Source organism: Panicum virgatum, chromosome 3N, assembly GCF_016808335.1.
Source record: "Panicum virgatum strain AP13 chromosome 3N, P.virgatum_v5, whole genome shotgun sequence".
NCBI classification, from domain to species: domain Eukaryota; kingdom Viridiplantae; phylum Streptophyta; class Magnoliopsida; order Poales; family Poaceae; genus Panicum; species Panicum virgatum.
Window position 1 is genome coordinate 46,152,022 of NC_053147.1, and position 13,423 is coordinate 46,165,444.

Here is a 13,423-nt window from a genome sequence, read left to right on the forward strand (position 1 = left end):
TTATGGGACCCTGGTCTAAAAGGTCGGAACCTTTAGTACTGGACTCCCGATCCCTGTTCAAAAACTAGGATTAAAATGAGTTATGGTAGTGATCCCGGTTCGCAAACTGATCCCGGTTCCAAGCATTGCTTTAGGTCAGATAAAATAGCATTTTTTGTGAAGCGTAAGAACACTCGCAGCTAGAGAATTGACCGGTCGGCAACCCTCTTTAGGTTCGGGCGCACGACCGGTACCGGATGTTTGGTACTAAACGAGACACCATTTAATACCGGCACCAAACAAGTCACAAGTCACGCAAATTTCATGCATAATATGCGCGTGCGCGGTCCGTGGGATTCCAACTTACAATCTAAAATCTCGTGCGAACCTTCCTTACAACTATAGATGTGATGGAATCAGATATGCTTTTCTTTTGATGTAACCTGTAGAGGATCATTTAGTACCGGATCAAGACACTGACCGTACTAAATAGCAACCTTTAGTACGGGTGGCGTCATTGACTAGTACTAAATAGCCGTGCCATGTCCAGTACCAGGCCAAAACAGCAACCCATATTAAATGAGCTCCGAAGATCCGAAATTTCAACCCGGTGATAATTTGTCATGTTAGTACAAGATGAAAATGCATCCGGTACTAATATATTGAACGAATGCTCATTTTTCCACTTGTACATTAATATTATGGCACTTTATCGATTATAGGGGCTTAGTATATTTGAGTTTTTTGTTGTAAGATACAGTACAAGTGATACGATGCAATAATGTTACTTGAATTTAGTTTGAACTCTACATGTACTAACAGTCAATATGGTTGGCATCTATCACATTTCTGGTTTCTGATTGACCAAATAGAGCAATGGTTGTTTCCTCAAAAAAAAAAAAAGAGCAATGGTCGGATATTCACTCTTGCTGTCCACATCTTTTATGACACCGTAAGAAATCAATATAGGAGACAATCAATTTAGTGACGCACACGTCAGTAAAATACTCGCACTAATTGGGACTTTTTATTACCTTTTTTCACAAAGGGATTCGAGTAGTTTCCTACACAAGCTGAAGCTCGAGAGCCCACATAATGTTTTATTTTGAAACGATGCGTGAAACAAATTATTATGTTGTTCTAGGATATTTTTTTCTCCTAAACCGGATGCCTGAGTGGGCGATTTTTCATGCCAGTTTTTTTATATTGCACTGTTCAATTTTGTGTTATTACCATGGACCTCCTTGGATGTTGTAATTGAAATTGGAGCTTTCTCATTACACTTCTGGGCGCTAACAGCGCTAATTATATTTATTGACCCAGCCACAAACACTAGAAAAGCAGAGGATACCTCGGTCGGAGGTACACCATTGACAGCTTCGTTCGTTGTGTTTCAGAGCTCAAGCTGCTGTGGCCTCTATATCGTTTCCGTGGCTCTCCTGCAGCTCCATGATGGGCTTCACCTTGCGCTCGGTGATGGCGATGCAGATGTCGTTGGGGAACAGGTTCCGGAGCACGAAGGCGTGCACCACGGTGGTGACGAGCAGCGCCGCCACGGTGAGCGTGGCCACCGCGGACAGCGCCACGCACAGGGCCTTGGTGAAGGCGTTGTCCACCTCGGTGGAGTACCGGATCGCCGCGGCCGCCGCGCTGGCCATCGGCGACGTGTACGCCCACCACGCGAGCGAGAATCTGAACCCGCGGAAGAAGTTGATCCGCACGCCCAGCGACGCGTACAGGAACATGCCGACGAAGAAGGCCACCCTGGAGGCGTGCCCGAACTCGCCGGTGATCTTGGACCACGCCACCGACGACACGCTGGGCGCCGCCACGAAGAGGAAGAACACCTGGTGGAGCTCCTTGGGCAGCGTCTCGTTCGTCGGCAGCCGCTGGTACAGCGTCACGAACAGCACGGCGTAGTGCGCGAGCCCGACGGCGAAGAAGAAGAGGGGCCCCTCCCGGAGCCCCATGGTGGCGCCGAGCTGCGCGCCCACGAACTTGCCCAGCAGCGAGAGGTGGTTGGACGGGTTGGCCACCTTGGACAGCCGGCGCTGCCCGCCGGACATCCACTGGCCGTAGATCTTGAGCGCCAGGCAGAGGAGCGGCGCCATGAGCACGAACCAGAGCCAGTGCGGCAGCCTGGTCGCCGTCGCCACGGCGTGCGGCACCCCGATGGCGAGGTAGAGGCAGGTGACCCACGGCGCGAAGAAGAAGTTGACCCGGATCGGGTGGTAGTACTCGCGGCGCACCGCCTCGAAGTAGAGCGCCACCTTGCAGGCGTAGGTGGCCGTGACGGCGAGCATGAGCGCCGCCGAGACGCACCAGAGCACGAGGTTCACCTTGGAGGTCACGTGCAGGAACGTGGTCGGCACCGACAGCGCGATCACCTTCCACAGGATCGCCTGGCTGCTCACGCCCATGGGGATACCGAACGCCGAGATGGGGAACCGGAGCAGGAACGGCCACGTCGTGTCCGACGGCAGCACCAGGTCCTCCGACGCCTGAGCAGGTTAACAGTGGAGCTCACGAGTAAGCTTCGCGTCTCAGCCACAAAGACTACCTGAATGGACACGAGATGCATTGGAGACACACACGAACCTTGAGTTGGTCGAGCTCGGGGCCTTCCAGCGCGGCGTAGAACACTAGGCCAGAAACAATTTGTGCTGACAGGGCCTATTTACCGTGATGGCAGGCGTAGTTGGAACCCGCCAGCACAAATCCACCAGGGCCTACTTGACTAGCGCCCGCCAGCACATATGGTATTTGTTCTGGCGGGCCTCTTAATCGCCCGCCAGTAAAGACTGGCACATTTGTGCTGGCGGGCGGTTTTGTTGCCCACCAGAACAAATATCATCTGTGCTGGCGGCCACTTTTGTGGCCCGCCAGCACAAAGCCTCACTAAAATATCGCGCACTATGTCTTTTCCAGACCGCCCTCTCTTTGGACTGTGCCCGAGAGGAGATTGGGTACAGCTCCAAAATTTTTGTGTTTAACCTCACTATATTTTTGTGTTTAACCCTTATCAAACAAAAAAGCTCATCCTTGAACTGTTTATCAGAAGTGTCATCTGTTCTGGTAAGTTTCTTCACAGCTACACTCCCATTTCGAAGAACTCCCTATTTAACAAACACCACCATATATTAGTAGCATTTACATTAGCAGTGAGTTTTCACCGGCTCTAACTCCAAATGATAATTTTAGAATGGCTACCCAAAAATTAAATTCCTACCTTGTAGACAACTCCAAACCCACCACGTCCGATCTCTCTATCATCAGAGGAATTATTTGTAATATATTCCAAAAGTTTGTATGATAGGGGGATTGCATTTGCATTCTTTTCAGTCAAGATACGCTCAAGATCTTCATGCTCCTGATGACCCATTTCTGCAAAACAAAAATGTATACTGTATAGTTTTCTTCCATATATTTTGTTTTGATGAACTAGTACTGCATGTTACTCCAACAAGCAAGAATGGTCACAATTAGCGGAATACCTATCGAGTTGGTGCTATGTACACCATGAAATGTCAAATAAACAACTATTGAATTGAGTGCAAGTGTTAACTCATGAAATTCGTCTATAAATGTTAACATAATTTGACAGGTTTCATGCTTTACCAAGAGCTCTTACGAAATTAATGACAGCCAAAACCGTGGTCATATATAGAGCCTTGGTTAGTCAGTTAGCCATACATGTCCAGTTGTCCACCCTTATAGTATGTCACACGATCGAGAAGACCCAGCTTCCATATGTTGGATTGATCTCAGTCTAACTGCCCATGAGAATCGGGCCACTTTAGACCTAGCCCTGCCCCTGATCGGTGAGAACATTTGGATTATTGATCAAAGTTTAGGGATATGTTCAAAACCCCAACTCCAGTTATGGATTCGGGACTACGAATCCGGGAAAAAAGATCTAGATTTATTAGTCCCGATTAGGACCAATACTGCACCATCACACAGCCTTGCTGGTGTGCAGTAATCGTGGAAGGGAGAATATAGAAGAGAAAATAGAAAAATAAAATAAAAGCTGCTAATGTGTGGGTCACATCTGTCACAAAGAAAGTAGAGGTTGATATTTAAGGGCTGTTGCTAGAGTTTTGAGTAGTAGGGGCAGCCCATATATACTCAAGAAATAGGGCTCCTGATTTTCTGGCCATTGCTAAGATGTTCATAGCTGCACAGATTTGAGTTTGGTTATGTGTAAGTAGGATTACTGCACTACGAATTCAGGTTTCCTGGAATTTTTTCTTATTGCTTTGCAGATTACCAATCTGATAACTAGATATATTTCTGAATAGCAATGTGGAGTTATATTTCTGAATATTCAGCTACCTTTAGAGTTGATGCTACTTAATTATTTCTGAATATTCAGCCTACAAATGAAGCCCTTATGCAAGAGTCCGAAGAATCATCAGACGATGAAGGATACTCTTCTGGTGGTTTTTTAACACCAGATGAATATCAACCAAGCCCACCGAGGCATCGTCGACGCCTAGAGGAAGAAGACCCTGAATATGATCCTTCCGCGGAAGTAAGACTAGTTTTGTAATTTGTTTGTTATATGCATCATTTGATCATATATGAAGATAACAAATGCATATATTATTTGATCTACAGCAAGACGTCGAATCTCCAACGCAATCCCCACGGCGACAACGCAGAGTTATTAGCCAAGTTGTAGAGGACGTCATTGTCTCTGCCCCACAACCTTCGAGTACTACAACTTCAACTAGTAAGACAAAGCGTAAACGTGGGCAGCGAAGCGTGAACCAAATTCCTACAGTGTGTCTTGTAGTGGAAGAGGTTAGTCCTAGAGGCAAGCCCATATTACCAGAAGGGATATGGGCTAGATTTCAGAATGTGTGTGGAGCCATTGCCAGGGACCAACTACAGACCTGGATCACCACTAATGATTAGAAGAAGGTGCCTGATTCGATTAAGGAGTCTATGTGGGTTGCACTGCAAGCATGCTTTAGGTTCCCAGAAGGTAAACCAAAGGAAGATGCAAAGAAATTTGCGATGATCACCCTAGGGACAGCTTTCAGGAACTTCTGGCATACTCTCCATAAAGATTATGCCAATAAAGGGTTGAGTCCTAAAATCAAATTCGGGAAGATTCCTGATGCAATGTGGGAAGAGTTCAAACTGATGAAGGAAACGCCAGAGGCAAAAGCTTTGAGTGAAAAGATGATCGAGAAGGCTCAAAAGGCCGCCGAGAATCCCCATCACTTGGGTGCTGGTGGCTACGATGGCAAGATCCCTCACTAGAGGAGAGAGGAAGAAGAATGAAGGAAAGTAGGTTTACCAGATACGTTTGAAGGCATTTCTAAATGTGGTAAGCACTGGTGCCTAGCTCGACGACCAAGGTACAGAGAGGGCAAGGTTGTATTTGAGAACCCGACCACTGCGGAAATTTATGAAAGATTGGCGCAGATTGTTGATGCGGAAAAACAAGGTCTTTTCCATCCTGACAGGGAGAAAGATCAACTAACCGCTGCGATTGGCACTGCAGAGCACTCTGGACATGTTCGAGGAGTTTCATCATCGTTGCCCTGGAAACAAGCATTTCCCAATGACCCCGGCTATAGGAAGCGTGACCGTTACAAGAAAGACCTTGAAGAAAAGATGAGAGCAATTGCAAAAGAAGAGTTCTCTCAATTATTGGCCAGCCAGCAAGGGACCTTAGTGCCAAATATGGCACAAGCTAACCAAGAGGTGATAGTTGCCCAATCTAGATTGATTGTTCCCAGCAGTGTCGGGTCCACGACACAACATAAGTATCCGGTTGATGATATACAAGTGGATACACCTTGCACGTTGGTTGTGCCATATGGAAGGAAACTAAATAAGTTCTGAGAAGTCGCAACTGCCATGGTGGTAACGGGTCACGTGTTTCCAAGGCCACCTGCTCCAGAATACGCCTGGGTACAAGTCGTTAAGGTGATGGACTCTACATGTGAGTTAGACATCACTACTGATGACGGGATTGAGGTTCTTGGAGATGCGATCAATCAATACGTTTAGTGGCATTGACGAGATATCATTTTGCAAGGTTGTCCGAGCCAAGAACTACAACCCCTACCAGAGGCGAATATAGAGCACGCATCCCCTGTCCCGGAAGAAAACAACACTTGTAGACAATGACAGAGTAGATGATTTTCCACGTCATGATCCGACACCAGTAGAAGCTAACATTAAGACCCAGCACCCCGTCTTACCATCACTGAAGTCAGCAGCCAAGATCACAAAAATGCCATCACCGCAAGCCCCACCAAAGATGCCGGAAATACCTCGTATGATCACTACATATGGAAAGGCACCATCTGCAGATGTTGATAAGTTTCTATGAGCAACGAATAAGATGCCTTCATCTTCCAAAAATAAGGAGAAGGAGCCTCTAGAAAAGGATTTTGATGTTAGGGATCTTTTCTCATATGAAGTTGAAATAACCCCGGAAAATTATGAGCATTGCAAGCCATTCTTGCCTCACTTGGATTTAAAGTTGAGCCCATGGGAATTGAAAAAGTTTCATGCCTGGATCATGAAGGCGATGAAACATGGGATCAAGGAAATCACCGCGATGATCCCACCTTCTGCTTTCAACAATCCAGTCCCGCATCAAATAGTCATTGATTTTGAGGACTTACATAGACTTTACCGTCGGCGACATATGGATGTCAATCTCATTATTGTGTTTTGCCAGTAAGTGTGACATCTATCTTTGTGTGTGTGTGTGTGTGTGAATTTAGATTAATGCATGCTGCCTGACATGTACGTCTGATGTCTATCTTTGTAGGATGCAATGGCAGGAGGAAGTTAAGACACAACAAAGGCACAAGGTCGCGTACCTTGACCCGGCGCGAATTCACCAGAACGAGCACAGCTACAAATTGACCGAAAAGGTACAAGAACAACTAAAAGCTGTGAAGACCAAAAAGGCAAAAGATGACATCAAAGAAGAGGCGCACAAAAAAGAAAGGCACAAGGTATCCGCCTACATTGCAAAAGTGATGCTGAAGAGGGTTGATAAGGATTGGCTCATGGCTCCATATGGATCTGAGTAAGTTTGCTTTAATTGCCATATATTATGTGGTAATTAATGTTAATGTAGCATTTAATAAATGATGTTATTATGCAGCAACCATTGGATTGCTATAATGATTATGCCCAAGATCGGAAGAGCAGTGGTCCTAGACTCAGCCGACTATGACCGAAAACGATACAGGGAGTTCATAGGCATTTTACAAAAGTAAGATATTTCTTGACATTCCAATTCCATGCATATTTAGTTTGTCAATAATTTATACATTCCTAAATTATTACCTTATTAATTATTACTATATGTCATTCTAACCTTACAGCACGTACCACCTCTACGTCATGAAACGCGGGCCACATCCACCGGACAGGACGGAAGTTATGAACATTCGATATCATTTCCATGTAAGAACATAGCACTTAAACTTTATTGGTTATGTAAGTACGCACTCCTAATATATAATTTTTTTATGAAGTACCACAAGCAACCTCCTGGCTCGGTGCGTGCGAGTTCCTTAGAAACAGTGGGAGGTACCGAACAAACCCTGAAGACGTAAGTCATATATATTCTGCTATATACTAATAACATGATTTAACATGACACTTGAACATACGACATCTTACTTTTTTTCAGATGCCGGAAATACCTGTGGCCAACAATAGACTGGGCAACACAAAGATCAACAACATTATCGCTGACATTGCAAGGTTCATCCAACGCGAGATTTGTCATGTGGCGGGCGAATACTTTGACCACGGTGGGGTGCTGGCTTTGGATGAGAACAACAACCTTAGCAACTGGACAAAGGACAATTAATGGTTGTTTTTCTTTGAACAATTGGTGTAAATATTAATATTATTGTAAACATGATGGTTGCTCTTGTTACTAAATATTAGTTGCTTGGAAACATTAGTCATTTTAATTGATGCACCATGTTAAAGTATTGATGCAACATACAGTGATATCTTGCAAGAAATATTAACTTTCAATTAATGGGAAATAAATTTAAATTTAAATTGATAGAAAATAAAATTATAGCACAGGAAAAATCTTTGTGTTGGCGGGTTAGTTAAGCCATCCGCCAGCACAGAATCAGTTTGTCCTGGCGGTTCATTAAGACAGCCGCGAGCACAGATCCCAATTTGTACTGGCGGGCTCCTTAAGTCGCGACTTAAGGAGCCCGCCAGTAAAAATACAATTTGTGCTGGCGGGTGACCCGTCCGCCAACACAAATGGCCATTTGTGCTGGCACAAGAATGCTGGCGGCCGTCCCACCCGCCAGCACAGATATGTTTTTGCCCGCCACGCCAAATCGAGCGATCGACCTCGGGGACGGACGTGGCGGCGGAGGTGCGGTGGCTGCCGACGACGTCGCCGACGTCTGCACCGCACTCGTCGTCGAAGTCGTCCGGCCCGCCGGCGAGGTGGGCGATCTGCCGCTCCAGCTTCCCTGACCACGTCTTGAACGAGTCGTATCGCCTGTCCCAGTTCGTCGCCGCCGCGGCCCTGCTACCGGCCCTGCTCGCGAGCCGCGCGAGCGGCGGGCCGGGGATCGGCTGCGACCGGCACATCATGGCATCCCTGTCCGGCTGCGTGAACCGGACGCTGTTGCTCCCCTTGTCCTGCGCGGCGAGGCGGTGCGGGCCGCGCGCGGCGTTCGCCATGGCCTGCCGCCGGAGGTCGGCGGAGTCGGCCGTTGCGGTGCTGGGCGTGGGGACGCCGAAGCTGCCGGGCGACGCCGGCAGGCTGATGGATACGGGCTGCACGGCGGGGAAGCCTTCCGGAGGATGGAGCTGCGTCTCTAGCGGCGGGAGAACCACCTCGCTGCGCCTCGGCGGCGGGACCTGTATCGCATAGACGCATAGAAAACCATCATGTCCATGTCCACCTTCTTCATCGTCCATGGGCGGGACGGCGGCGAGGCAGCGTGTGGACCAGGGTGCCAAGAGGCTCACCGGGGGATGGACTGGTGGTTTGGGGTGGACTTGCTGCTGTTTGCCTCCATGCCTCAGCTAGCAGTAGAGAACTGGCCGAGCAGCAGTGAGCAACCCACGGCTCAGGGCTTAGTTGCCTCTCTGCTGCTTTCCTGCATGTCGGATTTATGGTCTGTGGGGACACTTTTTGATTCAGAAGCCGGTTGGAAGCGGGGGGCCGCCATAGTCTGTGGGGACAAGGGACATCACGCGGATGCTTCAAACCAGGGTTTGAAATTTCGGCGAAATTTCGCCGAAATTCGGCGAAAAATTTCGTTTTCGGTAGTTACCGGGAAAAAAAATTTCGGTATTTTTCGAAAAATTTCGTTTGAAAATTCAAAATTCAAAAAAATTCGGCCAAAATTCACCGAAATTCGCCGAAATTTACCGAAATTTCATTTCCGCTAAACACCGGGATTTGCAACGAAAACGAAATGGTTAACCCTGCTTCAAACAACTAAGCAAGCTAGCCACGTAATCCCCCTGTCCCAAGAAAAAAATCATCGTATAAATTTTAGGACAAATTAACAAAAAAATAAAATAACTATATTTACTCATATTTAGCACTAATTGATTCTTACATGCACATGCACTTTCAAAATAGAGTAAGATGACTTATTTTTAGAATAAATCTTGAAAGAGTGACTTGTTTTTTGGATGAAGAGAGTATGGGTTTAACATTTACAGTACCACGTTAAAAGTGTTTAATCTAGGTTTAATTTTACTGGGCAAGCAAGTTATTAGTGTGGTGGGCATTGTTACTCCATTTGACAATATTAGTCCAACTGTGCTATTGCACGGGCTATAATCACTACTAGAGAAAAGGTTATAGCCACCGGCAGTGGGGGAAGTTAGAGGAAATTGAAGGGGCCTTGTGGGTGCAAGAAGTTGAGATGTGGAAGTGCATATATGATGAAAAATTTGATCTAATCATTGTTTTTGCAAATTTTTGTGGGTGCATGGGCACCACCTAATTTGTATGTACCTTCGCCCCACTGGATGGAATGGGCCATTGGTACCAGTTTTCCAATAGATACTGGGAAGCCTAGACTGAAAATCTCAGTCTTCATCACCGGCTAAAACACCTGGTACAAAGTCCCTCTTTAGTATTGGTTGAAGGTTCCACCTAGTACCAAAGCATTTTTTCTTAAATAAATATATCAAACCTAGAGTTTTTCACAAGTCACATGCGATTTTTCGCACGAATATACATGAGTGTGGCGACCGTGAATCGAACTGGGGACTTCTTGTCTCACGCATACATTCTTTACCATGTCACCTATACAACACTTATAACGGGAAGAGAGAAATTTTCCTTTTAAAGTAACCTATGAATAATCTTTTAGGACCCACCCGGTACCAAAGGATAGATAGTGGCACCAGATGATGTTTTCAGCCGGTACCAATGTGGGTGGAACCATTAGTAGCGGGAGGAAACACCACCCAGTACTAATGTCAAGCTTTTAGTACCGGGTGGTATGAATGGCCTCATACCATTCTGTTCACACCCAAAAGAGTGGACCTATAGCCCTATTTCTACTAGTGAATTTTTAACATACACTATGTCTAGGTGTGGAGAAAAAACTATGTATGTTAAAAAAAAAAGCCAAACCGGTCTATAATTTGGAAGGGATACTGTACATGTTGTTTCATCTTTATTCCTTTTTGTTTTGCATTGCACCTCCATGCATGTACTTACTGTATGTTTAGTCGAAACCTTAGTTTGAACCAGGTGCTGAGCATGGAACTAGATATTTTTTCTACATGTATGTATACATGGTTTGTATAGTGACATGCATATGCATGTATGCTTTGAGTTACCATCTTTATATTAATAATATCATCTTTATATTAGTTAGGGGGTGGGGGGTTTATTTACTTTAAATTAATTTTGGAGGGTTATTTTAGGGCATAATAACATAGATGTACAATTTTTTATACAATATATAATAAATCTAATGGCTATTATTATGAATCAAGATTAAATTTTATGGAACTGGTGGCCAGATTACTGTTTTTGTGAGAATTCTAAGTTCTTTTTTTCTATCACGTTTCGTGAAGATCTAATGTGGAGGATCAAAAAGGAGCATCTAATTCGTGATTCCTTTTAATTTATTTTTATGTGGATCAACACAGGATTTCTTGTGATCGACAGGTTTTAGACTTTGCTTGGCTTCATTAGCATTCTGAGAAACAATTAATTCTAAAACAAATTTGAAACATGAAACTATAATAAATTTCTTAAATTACAGGTCGCTTGCCAAGTCTAGTCATATATATCTTGCTCTCGTCAGCTTAACTACCTTCATTTTCAGTGGCTTGATCTCCTCTAAATCATCAGGGAAGAATTAATATGAAGTCATCATCATGCAGAAAGCGTGAAAATTCGTTATCTAATCTATTTGTGTCGAATGCAGTGAAGGTCAATTTTAAATAAGTAGCGTCCGTGCTCTTATTAATGCTTTACTAGCGAAGTTGTAATGGAACTTTTCCAATCTTTTGGGACCTGAACTTTTCATCAATGTGTTGATACCAAAATTTTGCAAGTAAAATGAGCTGATGGGAAAATTTTTAGGAAGGCCGATGGCCCGTTCGGTTCAAGGTTCTTGAGGCCTACTTAAAGTTGGAGCTAGCGCAGTCAAAGCCTGGTCTGGAGTCGGTCAAAGGCAGCCCAGCGACACGCCACAGTTTGGATGGGGAATAATGTCATCGGAAGATCTAGGACTCCAGATGTTTTAGAAGTTATCTTGTAAAAATAGTAGTGGTTATCATTTTCTTTCAGATCAAGTTTTTCTGTCTTGTCAGGTTTAGGAGTCTAGATATCAGGTTATAAATAGCAGATCTTCAAGTTTTGTAAAGAAACATATCACACATCAATACAACTTCTTTTCAGCTTCGTGCCAAACCCTAACAGTAGAAGTAGAGTAGAATTCGGTTTATTCTTTGATGAACAAGGATGCATCGGTTAGGTTCGGCCTCCGGTTTGCTAGTAAGTTTCGTCTTTATCGGGCCGACTAAGCTTTACTTACCGGTGCATCGCTGTAATTTTATTTAGTTTATCTACCGATTATTAAATTCTCATAATTACTCATAGGACTATCTCGGTTAGGTCCGATCTTGTCGGGTACCATAATAGGGGGCACCCTAACCTAGGGACTAAAACGCCCTCAAAAGCGCAAAACGCAATTAAGCAATCGGGCCCAAAGCAACCGCCTCGTCGGATTCTAAAGCCAAGGCCCGAAGGGGAAGAAGGACTACTCGGGGAAGAATGACTACTCGACGCCCAAATCCTCTCCAAGATCCAAAAAGGCCCAATAACACTCAGCCCACGGTCCAACACCAGAGTACTGCCCGTCCGAGGCCTCCCCGCCGAGGCCTCGGACAGCGCGCAACATCTCCGGCTCGTCCGAGGGTAGGAGACCTACCCTCGGAAAGCCAACGGGCTCCCCTCGTTCGAGGCCCCCTCGACCGAGCCCCCGCGGGGCCTCGGTCTGGAGGGAAACTCTGCCTCGGTCGAGGCTAATCCTCGACAGACGGGGAGTGCAACCCACCCACTCAATGGACAGGCGCATTTAATGCCAACCACTCCACCACAGGGCGCGGGAGTCAGACGGTGTCAGCAGCACGTCGCACAGCGGACATGACCGGAGTCCCGTCCGCCAACTCCGGTCACTGTGCCACCATTCCCGGCGCTGTGCGGACCTGCGGCGCGCTGTGCGGACATGTCTGACACTGCTCCCGCCACTGTGCTGCCAACTCCTCGTACTTCCTCTTCTGCAGAACCCTTGGCGAGCATGGGGACACCCTCAGATACTGTACGGACCTTGACCGGAGCAAGACCGCCATCTGCTGCACCCTCGGAACTCCGCCCGGTCAGGCGCAGAGGACAGTACGCCCTACAGCAACCACCACGCCGCCCACTGGTGCCATAGGATGCCCGCACATCCCACGCATGGCCAAAAGCTCCCCAGGACGATGGCGACGCCCGAAGCCATGCCCCCACAGTGCTCGGCAACAGCAACCACCCACTGTTCTCCCCCGATTCGGGGAGAAGATGACACAAACAGAGAGTTTCCATGTATGTACCCCGCCCCTCCTTGAGCCTATAGAAGGGGGAGGTGGGCTCCTTCCCAAGACATTTGCAGAACACATGAGAACTCAGCTCACTCACACACGCTCACTTGAGCCCGATATTGGCACTCGCCTCAATCATCCTTAGCATACGCAGAGACTTGGGAGCTTCTCTCCCTCTTTCGCCCTGCTTGTACCCCTACTACAGGCACCCCGGTGGAAGATAATACAGTGCTCGCACACTCTGCTGGACGTACGGCTCCGTTGGCCGGAACCAGGATAAACCTCGTGTCGTTGTGTTACCTCTTGCATCAACCATCTAGAGACTGGGACACGCAGTATCATCACTAGTTGGTGC

The 13,423-nt window shown here is 46.4% G+C and overlaps 1 protein-coding gene across 1 annotated transcript; it reads right to left on the minus strand.

Annotated features, from left to right (window-relative positions):
- Positions 1 to 1,379: 1,379 nt before the first annotated feature.
- LOC120667833 (S-type anion channel SLAH2-like) lies at positions 1,380 to 8,925 on the minus strand. The gene is made up of 3 exons (XM_039947829.1): positions 8,340 to 8,925; positions 2,578 to 2,621; positions 1,380 to 2,480 (listed from the first exon to the last, which is right to left on the minus strand). The coding sequence occupies exons 1-3, from the start codon at positions 8,923 to 8,925 to the stop codon at positions 1,380 to 1,382; spliced, it is 1,731 nt and encodes a 576-aa protein (XP_039803763.1).
- Positions 8,926 to 13,423: the final 4,498 nt, after the last annotated feature.